Source organism: Eptatretus burgeri, chromosome 1 (genome assembly GCF_056783735.1).
Source record: "Eptatretus burgeri isolate ZD-2024b chromosome 1, Ebu_testis_v1, whole genome shotgun sequence".
NCBI classification, from domain to species: Eukaryota; Metazoa; Chordata; class Myxini; order Myxiniformes; family Myxinidae; genus Eptatretus; species Eptatretus burgeri.
The window spans coordinates 35475266-35500064 of NC_140961.1; the positions used below are offsets into that span (position 1 = coordinate 35475266).

The 24799-nt window shown below is 45.3% G+C and overlaps 2 protein-coding genes across 2 annotated transcripts in view; one reads left to right on the top strand and one right to left on the bottom strand.

The window, feature by feature from the left end:
• LOC147034221 (uncharacterized) overlaps positions 1-24799 on the bottom strand; it is a 150708-nt gene that overhangs the window by 48650 nt on the left and 77259 nt on the right. The window lies entirely within an intron of this gene.
• LOC147034224 (mitogen-activated protein kinase kinase kinase 15-like) overlaps positions 3176-24799 on the top strand; it is an 87442-nt gene continuing 65818 nt past the window's right edge. The window contains exons 1-5 of the mRNA XM_085878810.1: positions 3176-4917; positions 5089-5228; positions 17996-18195; positions 20366-20534; positions 20618-20724. Coding sequence (XP_085734936.1) covers positions 3477-4917; positions 5089-5228; positions 17996-18195; positions 20366-20534; positions 20618-20724 — 2057 coding nt within the window. The 5' untranslated portion in view covers positions 3176-3476. The remainder of the gene's footprint in view (positions 4918-5088; positions 5229-17995; positions 18196-20365; positions 20535-20617; positions 20725-24799) is intronic.

Sequence of the window (24799 nt, forward strand, 5' to 3'; positions counted from 1 at the left end):
TGTGTGTGTGTGATGGTGGACCGTGTGTGTGTGTGATGGTGGACCGTGCATGTGTGAAGGACCGTGCGTGGTGGACCGTGCATGTCGATTGTGGACCATGCGTGTGTGATCGTGGACCCTGTGTATCTACGGTGGACTGTGCGTGTTGATGGTGGACCGTGCATGTCGATTGTGGACCGCGCATGTCGATTGTGGACCGCGCATGTAATGCTGGACCGTGCGTGTTGATGGTGGACCATGCGTGTGTGATCGAGGACCCTGTGTATCTACGGTGGACCGTGCGTGGTGGACCGTGCATGTCGATTGTGGACCACGCATGTGTGATGGTGGACCGTGTGTGTTGATGGTGGACCGTGCATGTCGATTGTGGACCGCGCATGTGTGATGGTGGACCGTGCGTGTTGATGGTGGACCGTGCATGTCGATTGTGGACCGCGCATGTGTGATTCTGGACCGTGCGTGGGTGATGGTGGACCATACGTGTGTGATCGTGGACCCTGTGTATCTACGGTGGACTGTGCGTGTTGATGGTGGACCGTGCATGTCGATTGTGGACCACGCATGTGTGATGGTGGACCGTGCGTGTTGATGGTGGACTGTGCATGTCGATTGTGGACCGTGCACGTCGATTGTGGACCGCGCATGTTTGATGGTGGACTGTGCGTGTTGATGGTGGACCGTGCGTGTGTGATGCTGCTAGGTCGTGCGTGTGTGATGGTGGACCGTGCATGCCAATGGTGGACCGTGCGTGTTGATGGTGGACCGTGTGTGTCGATTGTGGACCATGCGTGTGTGATTGTAGACTCTGTGTATATACGGTGGACTGTGCGTGTGTGATGCTGCTAGGCCGTGCGTGTGTGATGGTGGACCTTGCATGTCGATTGTGGACCATGCATGTGTGATGCTGGACCATGCGTGTTGATGGTGGACCATGCGTGTGTGATCGTGGACCCTGTGTATCTACGGTGGACCGTGCGTGTTGATGGTGGACCATGCGTGTGTGATTGTGGACCCTGTGTATCTACGGTTGGCCGTGCATGGTGGACCGTGCATGTCGATTGTGGACCGCGCATGTGTGATGGTGGACCGTGAGTGTTGATGGTGGACCGTGCATGTCGATTGTGGACCGCGCATGTGTGATGCTGGACCGTGCGTGGGTGATGGTGGACCATGCGTGTGTGATCGTGGACCCTGTGTATCTATGGTGGACTGTCCGTGTTGATGGTGGACTGTGCATGTCGATTGTGGACCACGCATGTGTGATGGTGGACCGTGCGTGTTGATGGTGGACTGTGCATGTCGATTGTGGACCGCGCATGTCGATTGTGGACCGCACATGTTTGATGGTGGACCATGCGTGTTGATGGTGGACCATGCGTGTGTGATCGTGGACCCTGTGAATCTATGGTGGACCGTGCGTGTTGATGGTGGACTGTGCATGTCGATTGTGGACCGCGCATGTTTGATGGTGGACCGTGCGTGTTGATGGTGGACCATGCGTGTGTGATCGTGGACCCTGTGTATCTATGGTGGACCGTGCGTGTTGATGGTGGACCGTGCGTGTGTGATCGTGGACCCTGTGTATCTACGGTGGACCGTGCGTGTCGATGGTGGACCGTGCGTGTGTGATCGTGGACCCTGTGTATCTACGGTGGACCGTGCGTGTCGATGGTGGACCGTGCGTGTGTGATCGTGGACCCTGTGTATCTACGGTGGACCGTGCGTGGTGATGGTGGACCGTGCGTGTGTGATCGTGGACCCTGTGTATCTACGGTGGACCGTGCGTGGTGATGGTGGACCGTGCGTGTGTGATCGTGGACCCTGTGTATCTACGGTGGACCGTGCGTGGTGATGGTGGACCGTGCGTGTGTGATCGTGGACCCTGTGTATCTACGGTGGACCGTGCGTGGCGATGGTGGGCTGTGCAGGACCAGAAAGGAGGCGGTATAAGACAGACCACCAACATGTCTGCAATGGCAAAATGATAAGCCCGTAGACTCAGCTTCACCGTGGGAGATTCCAATGATGTTGAAGACCTTGGATTCCATGGCGTCAATCTGAGGAAGGTGTGAGGCAGCGAAGCCAGCCCGAGTGCCTCACACCTTGCTGTGAAGCATTGTTGATGGACAGGAGTTCAGGTGTGTCAAGGAAGGACTTTGCACAATGGAGAATGCCCAGTCGGCGGCTGGCTTTGGAGGCCAACTTCGAAATATGTGGTTTGCCCAATAAAGATCACGGCTGATAGTGAGACCCAAGTGTTCGAGTGACTGAATTTCCTCAAGAGGATTGTTTGTAAGAAAGTCGATGGCGGGTAGAGAGAGGCTATCCCACAGTGTTCGACTTTCACGACTGAGGAGGCGAGCTATCACCGGCTTCCTGCGCATATCAACAACTGCAGTCAAACGTCCAGCCAGCTCAGCCGGATCGTGAAAGACTTGGGCCAACAACGCTCCCCTGAGCCGACCCCAGCAGAAGGCGCAAGTCATTCGGGTCGTCACAGAAGTATAGTGTCGTACATACCACGTAGTGCCAGCTATGTCGGGACTATGACGTCATTGGAATGTTCATGGTCACGGTCCAGGCAGGCACGATGGTGTCGCTCCCTCTTTCGAGCCGGAAACGAGATGCACGCGATTTCCTACCTGGGGAATTGTTTTGCACACCTTCAGAAAACAACATTATGAATCCTTCTTCCGGCAGGAAAAGTAAATTATTCTCTCCTTACAAATTCACAGTAAGTAAGATGCAGACGAAAGGCAAGGACGAGACAAAGCAACCGCAATTATGACGAACAATCAAACACATCTATGACGCGAAGCAAGTCACACACAAAAAAGAAATCACGTGACACTTAATGTCATTCGACTAGTTAATGGAGTTTAACCACCGTCAGATTAAACTAGCGAGAATCAGTAAATAAATAGATGGTCCGAATGAATTCTGTATTCGTGGAGAATGAGACATCAAGAAGAATACAACAATAGCAGAGATCAAAGAAAGTACAAGGATGATTAATAATTAATGAGGAATTGTTGCGTGCCCCCATCATGCCCCTCCTCCTCTCGAGCGATCTTACTCTGCACCACGTGCTCTTTCCGACCAATCAGGCGTGACCACGCCCCTTATTTTGCCGCGCTCACGCTGTGCCACGCCCCTTTGAAGGTTGCCCTGTGGTTGCAGCGAGACGAGCGTGTCTCGGATTCTTGTCTGGTTCTTCCTGCTGGGGTCGGGTTGCCGTGACCACGTTTGTGATCTCGACCTTGCCCTCTCCTCTCCTCTCCCTTCAATGAAAGCTTTTGCCGTTACAACAAACTCTCAGAACTTCCAGGTATAAACGCGGCCGGGAAGACGAAAGAACCTTGGAAGTGAAGGAGGCGCGGAAAGTAGGTACAACAGAAGGTACACGGAGCGTGGGAAAGTTTCGGGGTTCTCCACAGAGTATGTGTAGCTGCTGCTGCTGAAGTTGGCACGTGGCGATGGACGGGTTCCAGTTCTTAGTTCCTGTGAGTAGCTGGGAGTCGAGGTTAAGTGGAGGGCAGACCACAGGAAATGAAGAATCTGGAGCAAACGGTGGTGGTGGTGGATCCATGGGAGGAGAGTCACGAAAGGACGTTGGTTTGAATTGCACACAAGATGCGAGAGAAGCAAATGTGGTTGAAGCCAGTGAAAATCCTCAAGTTTGTGGGCCTGCGTGGGTTGCGACATGTGGACCCGGCGGACTTGAGGCGGGTGGATCTGGCGGAGTCGAGTCAGGTGGACCCGGGGGAGTTGAGGCGGGTGTACCCGGGGGAGTTGAGGCGGGTGTACCCGGGGGAGTTGAGGCGGGTGTACCCAGGGGAGTTGAGGCGGGTGTACCCAGGGGAGTTGAGGCGGGTGGACCCAGGGGAGTTGAGGCGGGTGGACCCAGGGGAGTTGAGGCGGGTGGACCCAGGGGAGTTGAGGCGGGTGGACCCAGGGGAGTTGAGGCGGGTGGACCCAGGGGAGTTGAGGCGGGTGGACCCAGGGGAGTTGAGGCGGGTGGACCCAGGGGAGTTGAGGCGGGTGGACCCGCCGCAGTAAGTGTTGATGGGTCCACCGCAGTGAGAGTTGCTGGTCCTGCCGCGGTGAGAGTTGCTGGTCCTGCCACGGTGAGAGTTGCTGGACCACCCACGGTGAGAGTTGCTGGACCCTCCGCGGTGAGAGTTGCTGGACCCGCCGCGGTGAGAGTTGCTGGACCACCCACGGTGAGAGTTGCTGGACCCCTTGCTGTGAGAGTTGCTGGATTTGCCACGGTGAGAGTTGCTGGACCCGCCGCAGTGAGAGTTGCTGAATCCGCCGCGTTGAGAGTTGCTGGACCCGCCGCAGTGAGAGTTGCTGAACCTGCCGCGGTGAGAGTTGCTGAACCCGCCGCGGTGAGAGTTGCTGGACCCGCCGCAGTGAGAGTTGCTGGTCCTGTCACAGTTAAAGCCGCTGGTCCCACCGCAGTTAAAGCTGGTGGTTTTGTTGGGGGTAGACTGACAGGAGGTGCAGCTGGTGGACCTGCTGGAAGTACATTTGGTGGGCCCGCTAGAAGTATAGCTGGTGGGCCCGCTGGAAATGTAGCCGGTGGGTCCACGGGAAGTATAGCCAGTGGGTCCACAGGAAGTACAGTTGGTGGGTCCACTGGAAGTACAACTGGTGGATCCACAGGAAGTACATTGGACGGATCAGGAGTGGTTCCACCAGGGCATTCGGCCCCGGGGGCGCTTGTGTGCTGCCACAACGGTGGACCTCGTGCTGTGCGAGTTGTATACGTGGGACGTGAGGGAGCCGAAGGCGAGGCAGTACTCCGTGCCATACAAGATGCCTGCGAGACCACTGATGCACTCTTGGAACACGCCACCTTCGGGAGCCTCGATTTCGGAGAGGCTGCGGTGTTGGACTCGTTCTACTATGCGGGTTGGGAAACACTCAGAACCATGCATGCCATGTGTGCTGTTTGTTGTGATAACCAATCAATTATATTTGCCCTGCATAGAGAGAGGTGCACATAAGCTTGCCCAAATTATTGGTGCACTCTGAATTTCCCTTGTTCGTGCCTAACGCTGTACATATGGTGCTGTGATGTAGATGTGGCGCTGGTGGAGGTGGGAGATTGTTACAGACAGCCCTCTCTTTTCTACCACGTGGGTGTCCGGGAGTCATTCAACTCGCGCAGCACGGCGCTGCTGTACGGAGGAACAGACCCGGACACGGCCAGCTCCCTGCAGGTAGGGTACCACATGCTTCATCACCATGGTGTTGAGTGTTTTCTTTGTGGAGATGTAATCTTAATGCATCTTACGAGTAGCTTGGTGTTCATTTTTGTTTTACTCTCTCGGGTTTTTATTTTAATAAATATTTGATGCTATATTTCTGTCTGCTTCCCAAGATTTTTTTTTCAAAAAAGTTGTTTTCATTGTTAATGAAATGAAGCGATACCTGTTCGGAGCTCTGCTTTGAGAGTGTCAAGAATAACAGGCAATGTGTGGGTGAAGATGTCTGTCTGCAGGTCGTGAATGTCTCCAATTACAATGTTGATGAACCCATAGCTCATTGGTAATTCCCACTTGGACCATGTGATGTGATTTTCTCTCATCACGTGACGCCGATGAGTCCATTACAAGAAGTTCAATTTGCACTCTGGATAAATAAAAGTGCAGTGGTTCTTCAGTTCTGTCCAAGCAATGCCTTTTTGGGTTTTTATCTGCTTGTTCATACAGTAATTAGGACTTCAACCCTCAAACTACATTCATCCTTTTACTTTTGTCTGAAATGAGACATTGCATTGCATGGGTTTCCAACATTACAGAAAATCAGAGACCATTTCTTTCTTGTTTGTGCAAATATGGTGGAATTTGGATTTCCCCTCCCTCCACCGCCCCCAACACACCCCCCTCCACCACCCCACCCCTCCCCCCACTCACCCCCTCCACCCCCACCTCTCCCACCATACAATCTACAACATTGGAACTTTGTCTCCGCTATTTAATACCAGACTACCAGAGAGCAGACGTTGCTGTTACAATTATAACTAATGGGGGAGCACTCGGTAGAGTGCAAAACCTCCGCCGTCAATACTGCTGGGTCACTTAAGTGAACCTGATATCCTATTCATTGTAGGTCAAAACGGATCAGACTCTACTGAACCACGATTGAATAAACTAAACAAGAGGGGGAGCACTCGGTAGAGTGCAAAACCTCCGCCGCCAATACTGCTGGGTCACTTGAGTGAACCTGATATCCTATTCATTGTGGGTCAAAACGAATCGGACTCTACTGAACCACGATTGAATAAACTAAACTAGATCGACTCGCATGTAGAAATGCCAAAAAAAAAATATAAATTTTTTTTGAAAAAAAGGTGCAAAATTTGTTTGTTTTTTCTCTCACAAATTTTTTTTGGGGGGGGGGGGGTTGGAAATCACTTAAAACATGTAGAAATGCAAAAAAAAATTCAAATATTATTAAAATAAAATCAAAAATTTTTTGAAAAAAAGTTGCAAAATTTTGTTTGTTTTTTTTCTCTAATAAATTTATTTTTTGGGGGTTGGAAATCACTTAAAACATGTAGAAATGCAAAAACAAAAATTAAAATATTTTTTCAAAATGGCCGCCATAGCGGCCATATTGGACTTTAGACCAAGTCCAAAATCTAATGGCATGATCCTTGGACCATACCTAATCCCCCCACCAAGTTTCGTCGAAATCCGTCCAGGAGTTTTTTCCGTAATACTGTTCACAAACAAACAAACAAACAAGCAGTCATAGACTGGTACTTACGAAATCGTCAACTTGACCTTTGACCTTGTCTAACAAAAGCTGTCTCTCGAGAAGGTAGCGACGCAAACCAGAAGTTTCTACGATGATTCTGTACCAAACCATCAAAAATCGAATGTTTGACCTCACTGTGACCTTGACCGTTGACCGATTTTGACCAAAATCTAATCAGCACGAGCCATCACCCTCCTGAATCACTTGATGTAATTTGACATTGGTAGCTTCTTCCGTTCTCGAGTTATCTGTACCAAACCATCAAAAATCGAATATTTGACCTCACTGTGACCTTGACCTTTGACCGATTTTGACCAAAATCTAATCAGCACTAGCCATCACCCTCCTGAATCACGTGGTGCAATTTGACATTGGTAGCTTCTTCCGTTCTCGAGTTATCGTGCCTACAAACAAACAAACAAACAAACTAACAAACAAACAGAAACGGAAGTCATCAATATACTTACGAAATCTAAGTAACAAACAGACGGGTGAAAACAGTAACCTCCGTCCATCTTCGATGGCGGAGGTTAACTAGCCGGGAGGTGACGATGGTTTGCGGGCATTATTGAACAATGCCACGATAGGTACAATTGAGTTCGTGCAAGCTTTTGAGGAAGCCCTACCGTTTTTACAGCCATTTTTCCCTGCTGTGCAGGGGTTTGGCTTTTTTTCTTGAGGCAATGTTTTATGGCCGGATGCCCTTCCTGACGCCAACCCTGGTCGCCTCTTACGACACACAGGGATATGGTACACCTATTCTAACCGGGGCATACACCGGGACCAGTACACTGGCACTCATTTCGCCGACCTCGGAAGGATGACAGGCTGAGTCAACCCCCTGGTGGTAATTCAGCAGCCAACGGGGCTTGAACTCAGGACCCTGGGATCCCAAGCCACCATCCTAACCACTAAGCCAACACCAGGCTCGAGGAAGCCCTACCATAAAAACCTATCTCTTCCGTCAAAATTGACCAAATCAAATCAGATTTTTTTAATATGTTGTATTTATGGACATTACGCACAACTTCGAGGAAATGAAATTGCGAGAAAAAAATCGAGAAAAAATAAAAATAAATGAAAAGTTCAAGTGGGTGTGGCTCCACCCACAAGGGGCGTGGGACGCTCCTCATACAAAAAGACACAACGAGACCATGATATCTCGCTTGCGTCCAAGTTTCATCAAGATCACATCAAATGTCATGTAGCTATGCTCTGGGGAAAGTCACAGACAGACAGACACACAGACACAACAAAAATAGTGGTCACTGCTGGCGCCCGCGAACCAGTAATAAAACGAGTTTCCATAAAAGGAACTTCAACACAGGAGGAGGACATGAGGCCCAGCAAACCCTGCACTCTGGTTGCCAACATATGGTTGTTTCTTCATGCTCTATCCTTTTTAAACTTCTCCCATCCATGGAAGCACTTTCCAGAGACATAAAATTGTCTCCAGAAAAATTTTTCATGCTGTCATCGGTCGCATGATTCGGCAGCTATATTATTTAAAAATAAAACAAAACCTTCAAAAATCTTCTCTGAAGTGCGTGAAGATCGAGGCAAAACTTTACACGTATGACCACCTATCCATGAGTAACAAAAGGTTCACAAATATGATTTCATAGGTCACATGGTTTGGCAGCCATATTGGATTTATCCTAAAACCTATAAATCAATCTTCTCCAGAAAGACTGGACAGATTGATGGGGAAACCACACAAATGTTCCCCAAGCCATGTGTGTACAAGTTTGTCAAGGAATCATTGATAGGTCACATGGTTTGGCAGCCATATTGTATTGAAGAAAAATATGAAATAATGTTTTCTCTGGAACTACTTAATCAATCGACGTGAAACTTCACATTTATGATCTCGTCGTGATGGGGAATAAATGTTTTAAATTTCAACTTGATTGGACGCATGGTCTGGCAGGCAGAATAATTTAATTTGGTGATATGGGATCTTTTTTGTTTTTGAACAAGGCTCACTTGGCTGGACCTGGTTGGGTTTGAGGGTAGAGGAGTAGCAGCTGAAATGCGAATCCTATCCAGGTTCCTCCTGATGACTTCATCTTTGCTTTTCGCTTGTTTGGGTTCCTTCTGATTACTCCAATGCAGAACTGTACCTATTTGGTCTTCAATTTGATTTGCATTGAATTTATTTTAATCCCATTCAGAATTCAATTGAATAATGAATAATAATTTTAAAAACGTCATGGGTCAGGGTCAGGTGTCTGATCAAAGCGGTGTTGCACCAAAGCAGGACGTCTTGGTATCCGGTCATCACTGCCAGCAGTTATAAAGTGGCTGTTCTAGTTATGTCTCATTAATTACATAACACCAGTACACAAACGCCACACAAAATAAGTCCTGGCGTGGGTCTGCAATATCTGACTGCTCTTTTTCTTGTTATTCCTTTGCATGCAACATGTGGCTGCAGGTAGCATCATTGGCTGAGGGTGGGGCAGTGCTGTTGATACAGTGCCCTCTGTAAGTAAGGGCAGGAATTTCTAATTTGCCTCTCCTTCAAGTGTCACAGACAATGTTGCAATTCAATTTCCAAAAATATAACATAATGGCAATACCCTTTGGTGCTCACCTGGTAGTGGCTGGATAAGATAACCAGGGAACCATTGGTACGCATGGGTTACCCACAAAATGTGTAATGGAAACGCTGTGGAAACCAAGGCATTTCGGATCATTGACATCTCCCGCAATGAGGCTGAGTCTTTGGGCCTCTCACTCTCTCACCGCAGGCTGGTCGGTGGTCTTTCTGTCTTCTACCGTCTCCTCTCCAGCCTCGCCCCTCCTGCTCTCTCTGCGATTTGTCCCCACCACATTTCCGCAGGGCGCTCAAGGTCCGCCAACAACCCCCTTCTGGTAAAACTACCAAAATCACGAATCACTGCTCACCTTCACTCTTTCATTCCTCTTTTTTCCCGCCTTTGGAATAAACTCCCACACTCTATTAAATCCCATTCTTCCCTCCAGGCCTTCAAAAGAGCTGTTCACCACCACCTCTTATCGTCCCCCATCCAAATCCTCGATCTTTTCGTTCACCACCCCCGATAATCCACCCAAACCCACCTCCTTCAAATTCCCTGCTTTCCTTCCTGAAAGTCCCTGTAATGTCCATCTTGTATTCCCTATGTTCCCCACCCCATCCCTCTCCCTTCCACAGATCTCCTAATGTCTCTGTTCCCCACTGTTTTGTCCTTCCCACTCCCACCCCTCTTGTCTCATGCCCCCCATTGCTGTGTATTGTGTGTTAGCTCTACACGAGCCTCGACAATGTATACAAAAAAAAGTGTAATGGAGAAGAAAGTAAACACCTATGGTGGTTTTTTTAATGCTGTGAACAAACTTTGTTACATCACAGGTGATGAAGGTTGTGGTTAAGTTTCATCAAAATTGTGTGTGTAGTTTCTGAGAAGAAAGCAAATAATTATTTTGGGGGAAACCCCCATCAACCCCCTTAGGGCCCGATTTTATTTTATTGTATTTTTTTAATGCCATGAACAAACTTTGATACATGCATGGTGATGAACATTGTGGGAAAGTTTCGTGGAAATCATATGTGTTGCTTCAGAGAAGTTGCAAGTATTTATGGACTGACGAACGGACGACGTGCCAACCCATAAGCTCCCTGGAATTATGTTTCATGTGCACTAAAACTTAACAAAGAGGGGCTGAAATAGACTGGAAAAGTTTACACCATTTGGCCTGTTAAACACCTGCGGTTTTCTTTCCAATTAAAAAAGCACGATGACATGATTAAATGCTCTGATATTACAAGCTTCAAAACGATTCAAAAACACAATCACTTCTTATCCATCTTTGAAAACATTCCCAACACGAGCATGGTTCTGAAAGACAGAGTTGTGCACTATAATATCCTACTATATTACGGGTAAATAAGACATTTCTATGTTTGTATGTATGTATGTACATCTGAAAATAAATAAGGACTGTCTGGCAACAGGGCTGGACCAATCACCAAATTTTGCATATATGTTCGCAGTAGCCAAGGTCAGGTCATGGGCACAGAGAACATTTTTTTACAAGGAGAGATGATCTATGATTTTCACCCGATGTCCACCAAATTTTGCATATGTGTGCTGGTAGTACCCAGGGCAACTCCCTTCACCTCACCTGTGAGAGGGGGTGGGGGGAGATGACTTGCCAATGCTCCCGAACGGAGCGGGTGTTTCTTGTAACAAAAAACATCCCACACTCTCACCTTGTCTCTCCAAAAGGATTGTCTGGCAAACCCTCCCATCTACTTCCCAAACAATCCTTTTAAAGTGGTTAAGTCATTCAAACTCTTGGGCCTCACCATCAGCCATGATCTTTCTTGGGCAGACCATGGTTCCAAGATGACCTAGAAAGATAGCGGCCAACTGGGCATCCTTCATCGTGTGAGGTCTTTCCTTGGCAAATCTGAACTTTTGACAATCTACCAGGCCTTCATTCTCAGCTTGGTGGTGTACTGCTCTACCCTTTAGGCTGTCGCCCCTGCCTCACACCTTGCCCTTCTTGATGCTGTGTAAAGTAAGGCCATCAAAATCATGGGGATCTCCCACAATGAAGCTGAGTGTGTAGGGCTGTTACTTTTGCATCACAGATGGGTTGGTGGCCTCCCTGTATTCTTCCACCTTCTTTTTGGTCTTGCACTGTCTGCCCTCTTGAGGCTCTGTCTCTCCCACGTTTTTTGCATGGTCCACATGGTCTTCCAGTAACCCTCTTCTTCTTAAACTCTCAAAATCCAGGCTCACTGCTCATATCCACTCGTTTGTTCCTCTTTTCTTTTACCTGTAGAACCAACTTTCCCAGACTGTTCAGTCCCATTCTTCTCTCCAGGGCTCCCTTGTTCATTAGTTATCAGTTTGTTTGTTCCTTTTCTGTTTTATCCCAGCTTTCCTCTTCCTCCTCTTGCTGTGTTTCATTCAGCTTGTACACCCCATGTGTCCTTCTCCCCCTCCCCTTGATCTCACTCTCACTTATACTCTGCTGTTTGTGTTTCCCCCTCTCCATCATGTTCCATTCCATGCTGCTCTAGCTCTTCCACGAGCTTCAATCATGTCTACAAAAAAAAGAGCTCAAAGGTCAAACTCCAGATTAGTGTGTGTGTGTGTGTGTGTGTGTGTGTGTGTGTGTGTGTGTGTGTGTGTGTGTGTGTGTGTGTGTGTGTGTGTGTGTGTGTGTGTGTGTGTGTGTGTGTGTGTGTGTGTGTGTGTGTGTGTGTGTGTGTGTGTGTGTGTGTGTGTGTCACATGGTATGACAGCCATATTGGATATTAAAGGAAATATTTGAAATATTTGGACATGAAACCACTCAACAAAATTAATGGCATAAATTAGTACAGGGTGATAACATGGGGTATATAGGGTGATGATGATGACATCATTGGTGAAGTGGTATTGCAGCCATCATTGGTTGAATCAAAATCCGTATCCAAAAAATCTGAAACTTCGTATATCATTCTGATCTTTGACCTGATGTGAGTGAAGAATTAAATGTATGATGTCATCGGTCATGTGATTTGGTGGCCGTATTGGATTGAAAATATAAAAAAAACATCAAAAGTCTTCTCCAGAACCGCTTAACAGATCAATGCGAAACTTCATACATATGATCGACTAACCATGGGGAATATAGTTTGAATTTTTTTTCATATTCACCTTTATTGATGCAATCTAACCTTAATGTGCGCAAAAGTGCTTGTTAAATATCCTAATAATTAAGCTACGGATAATGGCAATGAATGTGACATAATAGGGTGCATGGATGATACGGGTATATGGGCCATAATAGTGGCGTGTTCAGTTCATTATGGTATTTATGGTCAGAATAAGTGTGTGAGGTGAGACTACATATATTACGAGAATGACGAGTGACGTTAGTTATATGTTTTTTTTGTATGGGGACTTTGAAACTGGGTTTGTACACCTTGACCGAGCTAAAATCCAAGGCCATTTTCAGGCATTCCCCAGGCTATGTCCAGTATTTTCCAGACCAATTTAACCACACTTCATCTCTTTTATCCTCCTCCTCTCCCATCTATGGAAGCACTTTTCTGAGGCTGTTCTGTCTCACTCTTCCCTCCAGGACTTCGAGCAAGCACTGCACCTCCACCTTTTGTCATCCCCATTCTGACCCATTATCTTTATTACTTCTACTAACCTTTCTTAACCCAACCATTCTCATTTGCTACTTTTAGTGTTTCCACCTCCCCCCTCTCTTTTCCTATTCATTCATTCCCTCTTGGTGTTTGTCCCACTGTCAGTTTTACCTTACTCTTCCATGAGCCTCGTTCCTGTAAATATATTTAAAAACCTGTCCTTCACTTGTGTGCCTCCACTATGCTGTATGTTTCCACTATGTTTTTCTTCTTCTTCTGTTATATTCTGGTCAGTTATGTGTTCCAGATCTTACATGAGACTCGACTTTGAACACAAGTATGTAGATTTGATTACTAGACAGGTTTTGGTTAATTTCCCAACAGGCATTTTGGAAAAAGAATGTACTGTGGGTAGATGGGATGGGGAGCAAGTTACTTTTTGTTTTAGCCAAGACCAGGTGAAATTAACTGATCATCAATATGACTGATCTGGAACACCTATAGCCCACAGTATGTAATACTAAAATCAGAATATGTACACTGAAATATAATTTATTACACTCCTTCATTTTACCAACAAAATACTCATGAAATTTGAATGTTTCTCACCAAGTGACGTTGCCATCTATGTGCCCTTTCAACTAGTAACAACTAACATCAAGCTAACAATAAGTAGTGAAGTTTTTACAAACAATTTAAGTTTTTATTTCCTGATGGCTCGCTTTGCTCAGAACGGGTGACGGAAGTTGCTTTGTCATGGGATCTTCCTCAGAACTTGCTTTCCACATCTTGTGCTCCAGACATGTGGTTCTTTACAGCTTCTTTGCCCACATTTCGTCCCTCAAACACACGTTCGAACACTCGACAGTACGCTCGTTGAGTGCCTTTTCTTATCTGCAGCCAACTAGTTTGTACTCCCTATATCCAGCCAATGATCCTGCAAACCTGATTTCCTCATTGTTTTGAATATAGCTTTTGTTATCATAATCTCACAAGCTATTTTTGTGTGTCCCACTGGGAACATTCGATGTCCAACAGCTGCACCCACTACCTTGCGAACATGTGTTGGCCCATTCTCCAGACAGTATGACTTCCCTTTCATTTATTATTAAGAGAAAGACAAGGGGACATAATTATTGTAAGAAAATCTACATCATTCTCCTCTAGGATTGTGTCGCCTTGTTCTCTGAGAGGACCTGGAAAAAGCGGTAATTTATTTTTTGTTGTTGTCCATGTTTCAAGAGCATTTCAAAGTGGGACATTTGAGCAACAACAACAAAAACAACAAAAATCAAGAATGGAGGCAATCATGAATTTTGAGTCGGTGATTTTCCGTTTCAAAAAAGCCCAGTTCTGTTTTGCAAAATTAATTCTGTGTTGTGTTGTATCGGAGCTTCTAAACCAGACTCTTCAAAAGGTCCCAAGTACGCCTTGTCTAACTGAGTGCGTCTGGCACTCTTCCTTGCAGGTGCCTTTCGGCATTTTTTTTCTTTTCTTCTAAACTCTGGAGAAAAATGTCAGAAGTCAATGCAATTCAAGGATTTTCAAGCTCTGTCCGAACAGTGTTAAAAAGTTGTTTGGCTTCCCAAATAAATAAATATCAACAATTATTATCGATGCGAAAATCTAAATCAGGAAAATATTTGAATTATACATATTATTCTATACTTGCCAGGCCCACCCTCCCTCCCCTGTATGCACCGTGTGTGCATCATCCCAAACCACCCCCTCCCTCCTTCCCACATCATTATCATCGTCGTCAATGTACATACGATTGACTGCATTTGCACAGCCGATGCAGTAAGGGTGATGTTGCGTGGTTTGCTGTTGTCTTCCCAGTAGTCAGTTATGACTTTGGAATTTATTCACAGTGTTTGTGATGACTCGTCTACTCTTCATGAAAGACACCCGGAGATATTTAACTTCCAATAACGCCACACGTGCTGGTGGACAGGTCCACCTTCTTAGCGTCCATCCAAGGGACAGCGCACGTATTGATGCCTCGCCATGCTTGCCATGCACCAAGATGGTAGTTTATTGGTGGGTCGAAAGTCAAACCCAGGCTAGACACCTTTAAAGCAAGTGCACATGCCTCGAGGCTATTCTGCCAACAAATATCAATGCATACATGATCAAGAGGATGACCATTGGAGTAAATATTTGGGAAAAAATTGGCAATCTGGTTCACAATAAACTCATTAACTGTAATTTTGCAATATGAATGGAGCCAGCAACTTTGCAATATCTATAAATCGTGCTGCTGTCGTGCAATAGGGAAGATCTGCAAAGCAAAGGTAGTTTAAATTATGCAACTTGAAATGACCAAGTGAGCAATGACCTCAAGGTTGATGCTTTTCAGCATGAAAATAAAGAACTAGTCTTTCTGGTGAAGGCTCATGTCAATCTGTGGTGGCGGACAGATAGAACAATTGGTGAAATTAACAAGATATTGATTCGGATTAATAACCGCCATGGGAAGCAAGGAGAAGCTGACATTTCAGGCATTAACTCTTCGTCGGAGTATTCGTTAACTCTTCCCTATTGCTATGACGAAGGGTTAATGCCTGAAACGCAAGCTTCTCCTTTGTTCCCACGGCGGTTCACGTACCTCAATTAACGTCTTGTTGATTTCATCCACTTTTTCAGCATTGATTGCGAGATGCTGTAACTCTTAATGATTTTTAATGACTTTACTTATATTTGTTATTCTTCACACACTATAGTTTGTTGCCGTTGCACTGCATTCAGTGTTGCCTTTTTCTGTTTTCTTCTTTGGTTAAAAAGGGTAAATAATCTGTTGAAGATAGTGATAACGGATACTGTTATTGTCCAATTGTATTTGTCAGGTTGTTAAGAGGTTTTAAAATGCACTTATTCTGCTTTCCTCGTCATCGCTGTCATTAACACAAGTGCGGTTCAAGGAAGTTGAACATATAGATTTTTCTTGGTTGTACAGGGGAGGATATCAAAAGTCATGTCCTCCTCCTCCCCCATTCTTCAAGTATAGAGCCAAAAACATGACTTCCATTCCAATGGCATCAGGAAACTCAATCATTGCTGGGAAACATTTGAGACACTTGCTGGAAATTACAAAGGAAGGAGTAACATTTCTGTTAAGTTTTGTTGGTACAGGACTGGGAGGGAGGGGGAGGTGGTTGAGTCAGGAAACTGGCTCCCCTTGTTTTATTAGTATATAGAAGGGAATGTGAGAGACCAACATATTCAAGGTCATTGGAATCCCCTGCAATGAAGCTGGGTCTATGGGCCTATCACTTTCTCATTGCAGACAAGACAGTGGTCTCTCTTCTACCACCTCCGTTCTGGTCCTGAACCCTCTGTCATTTCTGTGCTTTGTACCCCCCTCCCAACCCCCCAGGTCTGCAGCGGGCATGCGGTCCACCATCAGCCTCCTTTTGGTGACCCTCCTAAAATCCAGAATCATTGCTCACTTCCACACATTAATTCCTCTGTTTTCCTCACATATAACCACATTATCTTCAATTTAATTTTTCCCTCCAGATATTCAAGACCGCTGTTCACCAGTATCTCGATGAACACACCATCCAAAACCATGATATCTTATACTCCCAATAATAACCCCCCCCCTCCCCACACCCCCACTCTCCAAACCTCTCCAAATTTCTAGTATTTCCTTCCTGAGAGTTTTCTTCTGTATTTATGTTGTCCATCCACGTGTGCTCCCCTCGCCCTCATTCCTCTCCACATCCCTTATTTGTCCAAGTCTCCCTCTATTTTGTCCTTCAACTCTGGTGTTGGTGTTCCCCTCCCTCCCCCCTCCATTTGTCTACTGTTCCTTTTGTTTTGTTGTTTCCTGATGCATTCTGTGTTCTAGCTCTTCCATGAGCCTTGACTTTTTTTTTTCTTTAAAAAAAAAATCACCAAACCGAAAAATGACCTTTGATACAAGGAGTATCTGTAATTGGACTGCAAGGTGCAATGCCCTCAAAGGATGGCCATCGTCGTTACCCGTCCTTGGGATATATCCCATGAGAAATAGGCAATAGAGTATGGTGCATGCCGGTTCTACTGTATTTGAAAAGTCCTATCTGGCTTGGGTTTACAGTTGTCTGCCTTTGTCCTATAAGAGCTCCTCTTCTACTCTGAATCTGAAGTCGTTTTGGGCATGTACAGACAAGGCATAGCCATGAGGCCTCTGTGTGGCTCTCGGTGAGAATATAATTAGGTTAGGTTAGATAATGCACTCTTAATGTTTATTAAACTGGGAAGCCTACCCCCAGGGAATCTTAAAACTGCATGGGCTTCAGTTACCATGTCTCGATGATGATTTGCATAGTTCCTGCCCTTTAATGTTGGCTGTTCCTCAACAACAATAAAAACAACAAAAACAGCAGCAACAGCGGAAGGACAATAGTTTCCTCACAGTGTTCGTTGGCCGACTGCCCAGCCAGTACAAAGTGCTTATGGTTTAGGTGTGGCTGCCATGAGGTAAGTTGGACTCGATGCCGTGCTGGGAAAGTGAAATTAAAATGGTTTTGGAGGGGAGGGATCAGGGTTATGTGGGGTAAAAGGTAATGCGAGCAAAATAGAAAATCATGGCGAGGATACATGCTTGTTTACCTGGACGTAGGTGAATGGTTTGTGGTATTTGTGGTAAATGGCAGGAGTGGTCATTAACTGCCAAAACATGCTTTCATGCTTAACCACAACGAGTGTGGTAGGAAGTACTTCCAATTGTAATTTTGTGCACCTGCTTCACTGGCATTATGTTTTTACTTAATCCCCTACTGTCTCCCTCCATAATACACAGAAGACCCCCTTAGGCTCATTGGAATAGTTAGATGGCAGAGCCACTAAATACATTCAGCTAATCAATCTTTCGAAAGGATTTGATCACAAGAGATCTTGTAGACATAAATAAGGGTCCTGTGGCTGGCAGCTGCATCGTCACAACTGGCAGGAGTGGTGCCAGGTTTGATTCCATGAACATCCAAAACAACAAAATAACAAATTAATAGGGGATGTTTGTGGCCACTAGGTCTCCTAAGAGTTATAAAGGATAATATACTTTGGGGCTTGTGAAGGACGTTCTGTTTAGTTGGTCTTCTTGATTCCATTGTTCCGCAGGCCTCATGTGGTTCAGTGTACACGTTCCTGACCTACTGTGTGGCACCATGCGGTCAGGCCATCTTGTGCGAGTGGGAGTCCGGGCTTCGAAAACAATCTGTTGCATCATCGGCCATAGAACATCCAGTTGGCCAGCCCAATGGCCCTTTGCTTGTTGAGCGACTTGTAGAAATGCTGCAGCATATCCAAGTTACATCAAGGTTGGGTATACCACTGATCTCTGTGCTCCATACTTCATAATCCCTCACCATTTGTGATAAACTCTAGTTTTGCTTTGTGGCTCACCCTCTCTCCTTTCTTTATGCATGGATGACTTCACTTTTGATAGTTCATAAAAACAAGCCAACCCCAATCTGCTCTCACTGCCTCACTTCAGACTGACATATCTGCAAACTATTTAAATTTTAACAGTGATGAAATGCAAAATTCCCTTTCAGATTTAATCTGCCACTAAATTTGCGAACACATGTCATGATCAGCATGATATAAAAAAGTTATCTCGCGTCAACTTCTGCTTCAAGGTACCTTAAAGGGAGGACTGGGGAGTTAAGGTCGGGGGGGGGGGGCGTTAGTCCCTCATGAACAATATCAGTTACAATTCGGCAAGAGAGCCTCGTGTCATTCATTGCTGCCTTTTATCTCTGGAAATAGTTTCCCTTGTTTGCCTTGACATGCATGGGCGTACGAGCCAAAGAAATTTCAGGGGGCGGCTACTGATTTACCCGAATGTACACTTCAAGCTATTGTGTGCCTTATTTTTTGGTAGTCCGGGTCCATTTCTTTTTTTCACATTTTACTTGATAGCGATAGGGTCGCTTTTACGATTTCATGGGGAACATTTTGTTTTTTTCATTGTGACCTCAACACATGTGATGATGAACGATCTGAAACAAAGGAAAATGAATATACATAAAAGAGGTGCATTATAGACATTTACACCAACAGGCAACAAAACATGGTATAAACTACATGGCCACTCCACTCGATTAGAGTGCAAACCTCCGGCAGAGATTCAGGTCACACAGTGGCCCCACCACCATCTTCCCCTTCCACTACAATTCCCCCTTCCACCACCATTCCCCCTTCCACCCAATCATAGCACTTCCCCAAATGCAAGGACAGCCATAATAAGCCAGCCATTGCATGGGTGATGCCCTCCATCATCATTTTAAACACTTTTGAGCAAACTAAACAATCAAACTAAGGCAATTCCAAAATGGTTAACTAAAAATAGGACCACTGTACCTGCAGCTTATCTGGGCCCTGGCCTAATGTTGTAACCCAAATTTGGATACATTCTGACTGCTAGGTCTGGAGAGGAAGATTTTTGAAGGAATTTAACGTGATTTTCCAAAAATTTACCAAGTCCGCCATTTTGACACACTTCCCAAGGGTATTAACATACAGGACACCTGGTCAGTCTGCGACGGGACAAAGCATTCATCGCCCATTTTGTCGACAGTGTCTGAGTATGTCTCGGTGCTGACGTGCCATGTCCATGCTGTATCGTGTCCATGCCGTATTGTATCCCACCATCGTGCCCATGCTGTGTCGTGTCTCTGGTCATGTGTCGTGCTGTGTTCATTTCCACGCCGCGTTTCTGCTGGAATAATATAACTGATTTATCAATGAATACAAAATCCCTTGTAAACCTGCAAATTGAACAAAAAAACAAAACCTTCCAAACTGTGGTGAACATGTGACCGGCGTTTCCATCTTCACTAACACCTCCACTGTCGCCATCTTCGTCTAAATTGCTCGCATAAGGCTCCAAACCATTCGACTCCATAAATCCCCCAAAAGTTTTTCCATCACTAATTTCGTCTCCATTAGTTTCTTCAGAATCCCACTGATCAGTTTTAGAAGACTGAGAACCTTCAGAGTTGCTAACGACGGTGAAATCAGCATCGGAATCCGAGCTCGAAATACGCTGTTTCTTAATGTATGCCGCCGTTTCGATCAAAATTGGTTCAAGGTGTGACATCACTGGCGAAAATCGAAAGTCAACACTCCAGGGCTTTTTTTTTTATACTTTGTGATTGGCAAAATTTTTTAAATTTTTTTTCCCCTTCAAACTAGACCGTGATTAATTATTTTCAATGGTTTTCAGAAGAAAAAAAATGTGTTTGGGTTCCCCTTTAATAAATGATGATCGATGTTTCTCTGGACATTTTGCGTTCCTCATAGTTTTGCAGGATCCTTGGCTAAAAAAAGCATCAGATATCTGTCATAACTCTTCGATAAATAAAGTAAATAGTTGTCCTTTAAGTGATTTTTCTTTTTAGGTTGGATTACATAAAATAATTTATCAGGTTATGCACACTCTTTTCCATGCAGTCTAACACCCACCCCCCACTTTCCTTCTGCTAGTGCGCGGTGCAAGGCAACCGTGCTGGCAGAAATTCGACGAGCACGACGAGATCTTCAGGGAAATCTTCTTGCCAAAGAACTAGCTCGGATCCGCCAGCGCCTCGATACCACCGAGCTCCTCAGTCCCGACATCGTAGTGAACCTTCTGCTTTCCTACCGAGACGTGCAGGTCTTGCTCACACTATATTGCATGGCTTTGGAGTTTGGGAAACTGCCGGTGCTGATGTTGTTTTTTTCGTATGACCTTGGCAGGATTATGACGCAATGGTCAAGTTGGTCGAAACCCTTGAAATGCTGCCTACGTGTGACCTTTCTGATCAAAACAACATCAAGTTCCATTATGCGTTTGCCCTAAACAGGTAAGCTTGACTTGTGATGTGTCTTGTTCCCATGCTTCCTGATTCTGTGAAGTTTCACAGTCATTATTGCACTAAAGTTCACAGGATGTTTAGTTCTACAAATGTGTTGAAATCTCCCACAGTTTTCAATCGATTTGCCTTGCATCAAAAAATTCATTTATCTGTAAGTTGAGTATCTGGTTTAAATATGAAATATTCTTATGCCAAGTTGTTAAGTATATTTGTGGAGGGAGGGAGGTGGGCTTGATTGTTGCAATAATTCAAAAAGGAAGTCACTGGTCTGGCTAGTGTTACTCTGGAGGAGCGTTGTTCATGGGTGTTCTTGTGTCTCAATGGCACCAAGGAAGTGTGTGCCTCTGAAACAGTTGACTTGTGCACTGTGTTTGTGCTGATACCTTTATGAGTCTGTTTTATCTGTTAAAAACTACCTCTGGCACTCCAACTCTGAAGCTACTTCGTAACTCCCACATGAAGCTTCACCTTCCTCACACAGGAAGTCACTTCCTTTTTGGAGCCACAATTGCAAACAGCTATGTTCACTAAGTGAGAGTTATTGGCTGCAGCTGCCACATGGAGTGAGTTGTGATTGGCATGGAGTTTTTTCAATAAATACTTTGCCAAGGGCCATCTCCATATTACATATGCGAAAGTGGTGGAATTTATCCCTCTGAACTCCCACTCTACCACTATTTCCTCCTTTATGTCCCAATAATCTCCCCCCCTCCATTCCATTCATTGTGTGTCTCTTTTTTTTTTTTTTTGTATACCTTGGTCGAGGCTCGTATGAGAGCTAACACACAACTCACAGCAAGGAGGCATGAGACAAGAGGGGCGGGAGTGGAAGGGACAAAACAGTGGGGAACAGACACATTAGGTGAACTGTGGAAGGGAGAGGGATGGGGATGGGACGGGGAACATGGCGAAGAGAAGATGGACATTTCAGGGACTTTCAGGAAGGAAAGCAGGAGAAATGAAGGAAGTGGGCTTGGGTGGATTATCGGGGGTAGAAAAGATCGAGGATTTGGATGGGGGAAGATAAGAGGTGGTGGTGAACAGCTGTTTTGAAAGCCTGGAGGGAAGAATGGGAAAGAATAGAGTGAGAGTTTATTCCAAAGGCGGGAAAAAAAGAGGAATGAAAGAGTGAAGATGAGCAGTGATTCGTGATTTTGGTAGTTTTACCAGAAGGGGGTTGTTGGCGGACCTTGAGCGCCCTGTGGAAATGTGGTGGGGACAAATCGCAGAGATAGCAGGGGGGGCAAGGCTGGAGAGGAGTCGGTAGAAGACAGAAAGACCACCGACCAACCTGCGGTGATTGAGTGAGAGGCCCAAAGACTCAGCTTCACAGTCTTCACAGTCTTCACAGCCAATTCTCCCCTTTCTCATTCTCCTTTCCAACTGGCTAGCCCATTCAATATGAAACATTCATTGTGGTCTATTACTGACTGATGCAGTGTCTCCGAGAGGCCCCACCAATGTTGAACCTCAATTATGAGAACAACTAGTTCTGGGAATAATAAATTCCTTATGTTTCAACAACCTAGTGAAAATTGGTATTGTGTTGACTGATATTGGAAATGACATTGGACTTTGATAAACGGCTTGTCGAATGGCCTTCGTGTATGAACTTGCTCTTTTGTTCATTTGAACCAACTTTGGATGCTGACTGCGTGTATGCAAGGACATTTTCTCATCTGTTGAAATTATTACCTGCACCACCGAAGGTGTACAGAGGTTAGGTTTTCACCCGTTTGCCTATTTGCCTCTCTGTCTGTCTGTGACAGGATATCTCAAAAAGTTATGGATGGATTCGGACAAAACTGGTGAACCGGTTGATTGTGTGACAGGAACAAACTGATTCGATTTTGGTGAAAATCCGGATCCGGATCTTATAATTTTTTCAGTGATTCTGCACCATTGAGTGTTTGGGCCAAAAGCGATATCTAGCACGATATCTCAAAATGTTATGGATGGATTTGGACGAAACTTGGTGGACTGGTTGGGTATGTGACAAGGACAAATTTATTTGATTTTGGTGAAGATACAAGATCCAGATACGAGATTTAAAAAACAATTTTTTTTATCATGATTCTTTACCTTTGAGAGGAGAGGAGGAGATTGGGACCATACTCTTTTGCAGAGCGTTGGTGCTGCTAAGCAGTCTCCTTGGCTAATGGGCACAAGCCTGGACGGGTCGCCACTCCGACACAGTAAACCAGCATGCTGACACTCATTTTGCCGACCTCGGAAGGATGACAGGCCGAGTTAATCCCCCCACCTGGTATTAATTCAACAGCTGAGCGGGATTTGAACTCCAGACCCTCGGATCCCAAGCCCACCACCCTAACCATTTAGCTAACACCAGGCATACCTTTGAGAGATGGGGCGAGAAACAATATATAGCATGATATTTCAAAACGTTGTGGAACAAAACTTGGTGGATGAGTTGGGTAGGTGACAAGCACAAGCCAAATGTATTTTGGTTGAAGGTGCGGATGGAGATCCGGCCTATCAGTGGGCGACGAAATGTAAACTGTTCAGCCTTGCAGAGGTGTGAGCTCGATCGAGTGCCATTCTATTGTAATTAGTTGTCCTTTCTCTGTGCAATCTTTTGTTTTATGTGTGGCAATCAGCTAAGCATCGTGTGTGAAACAGCTTTTGTGCAAACACGGTAATTGGCTTTTGGCTATAAAGAGAAAAGAGAGTATTCCACAGAGTTCCAGTGTGCTGCGATAAGTGATGAGAAAGGGTTTTAACACGTGTACGAGAACACTATATCACGAGGATAATTGCATTTACCAGTGATTGATTTCAGTGCTGTCAATGGAGCAATGACTCCAAACGAAGAACTTAGACCTGTCTTTCGCAAGAAGCTTGCTTATGGGAAGCTGGCACTGCTGCTTTGTGATGCTGCCTGGTTACTAGAACCAGCCAGGATTTTATACATTACATCCACAGATGCTTTCTGCAATCACTTTTTGCCAATAACATTCCACTTAAGGCACTTTGGATCATTGGCACACACATAACCTGAGCAGTGACAAAAACCGAATGAGCAAGTGCATTTTTTTAAATTAAAAAAACAGTGTATGGACCATTGAGGAGCTTGTGTATGTTCAACATGCAGGATTAGGACACATCAATGGACTTTTATGTGAATTTTAAGTACATTAGTCAACTATGGACAAAGCAACACAGTATAATAATGCGCAGTGTACGTGTGGTCACATGGGAATGCCGAACAGGCCAACCCATATCGTATTCCACATTTAGTTCAGTGCATGAAAAGACATTTAGCCTCTTAAATTTGAATCAAATTTCAATACTTCTGCACACCCAAGGTTGATAATTAGGGTCAAAATGTGCACCACTCAAGATAAATTAGCATGGTTAGAACAAGCGACCAAATATATGCACGTCAAAAAGCAAGCCTGCTGCCTGAACCGTGGACTTCATTCACGTGGTAAAATGAAAACTCGCGCACGTGGATTACCCGAGAGGAGCATGGATTACAAAATGGCAACTGGACAATTAGGGAGTGAGCCGATGCGTGAAAAATAGCTTCAGGTGCACGAGACTAGTGGCGTTTCACAAGCATTGAAGAACCGTTCTGAGACTGAATTTCAAAACATTGCTCAAGAACCAGGAGAGTTTTTAATGTGTCTGCCTTCAAGTACGACACAACACATCCTAAACTGCATATTTACTTTTCAATTTGCCACTCGCGGTACTATAGTCTCGAATAAATTTGATTTGGATTTTGTCGGTTTGGAGTTGCACATGATGCCGCTGCACCCCACCCTGCCAGGATTGAAGTCCCTTTCGGAGCATGGTAGGCTGTGAGGATCGAGCTACTTTGGTTTGAGTAATAGGCGTTGTTAGCTCTTAAAATGGATGGGTCAAATGTTTCCCACCTACAAGGATCTCAGGCTTTCAATCGTTCTACTGTTCATGACTTCTATCTCTGCCAATGGAAATAAATGAGCTTAAACAGTCACGATCAGACAGATGGGTAGAACTAAATAAAGGACTATTGTTGTACATAGACAAACAACTTGGAGACAAATATGCAAAAGTA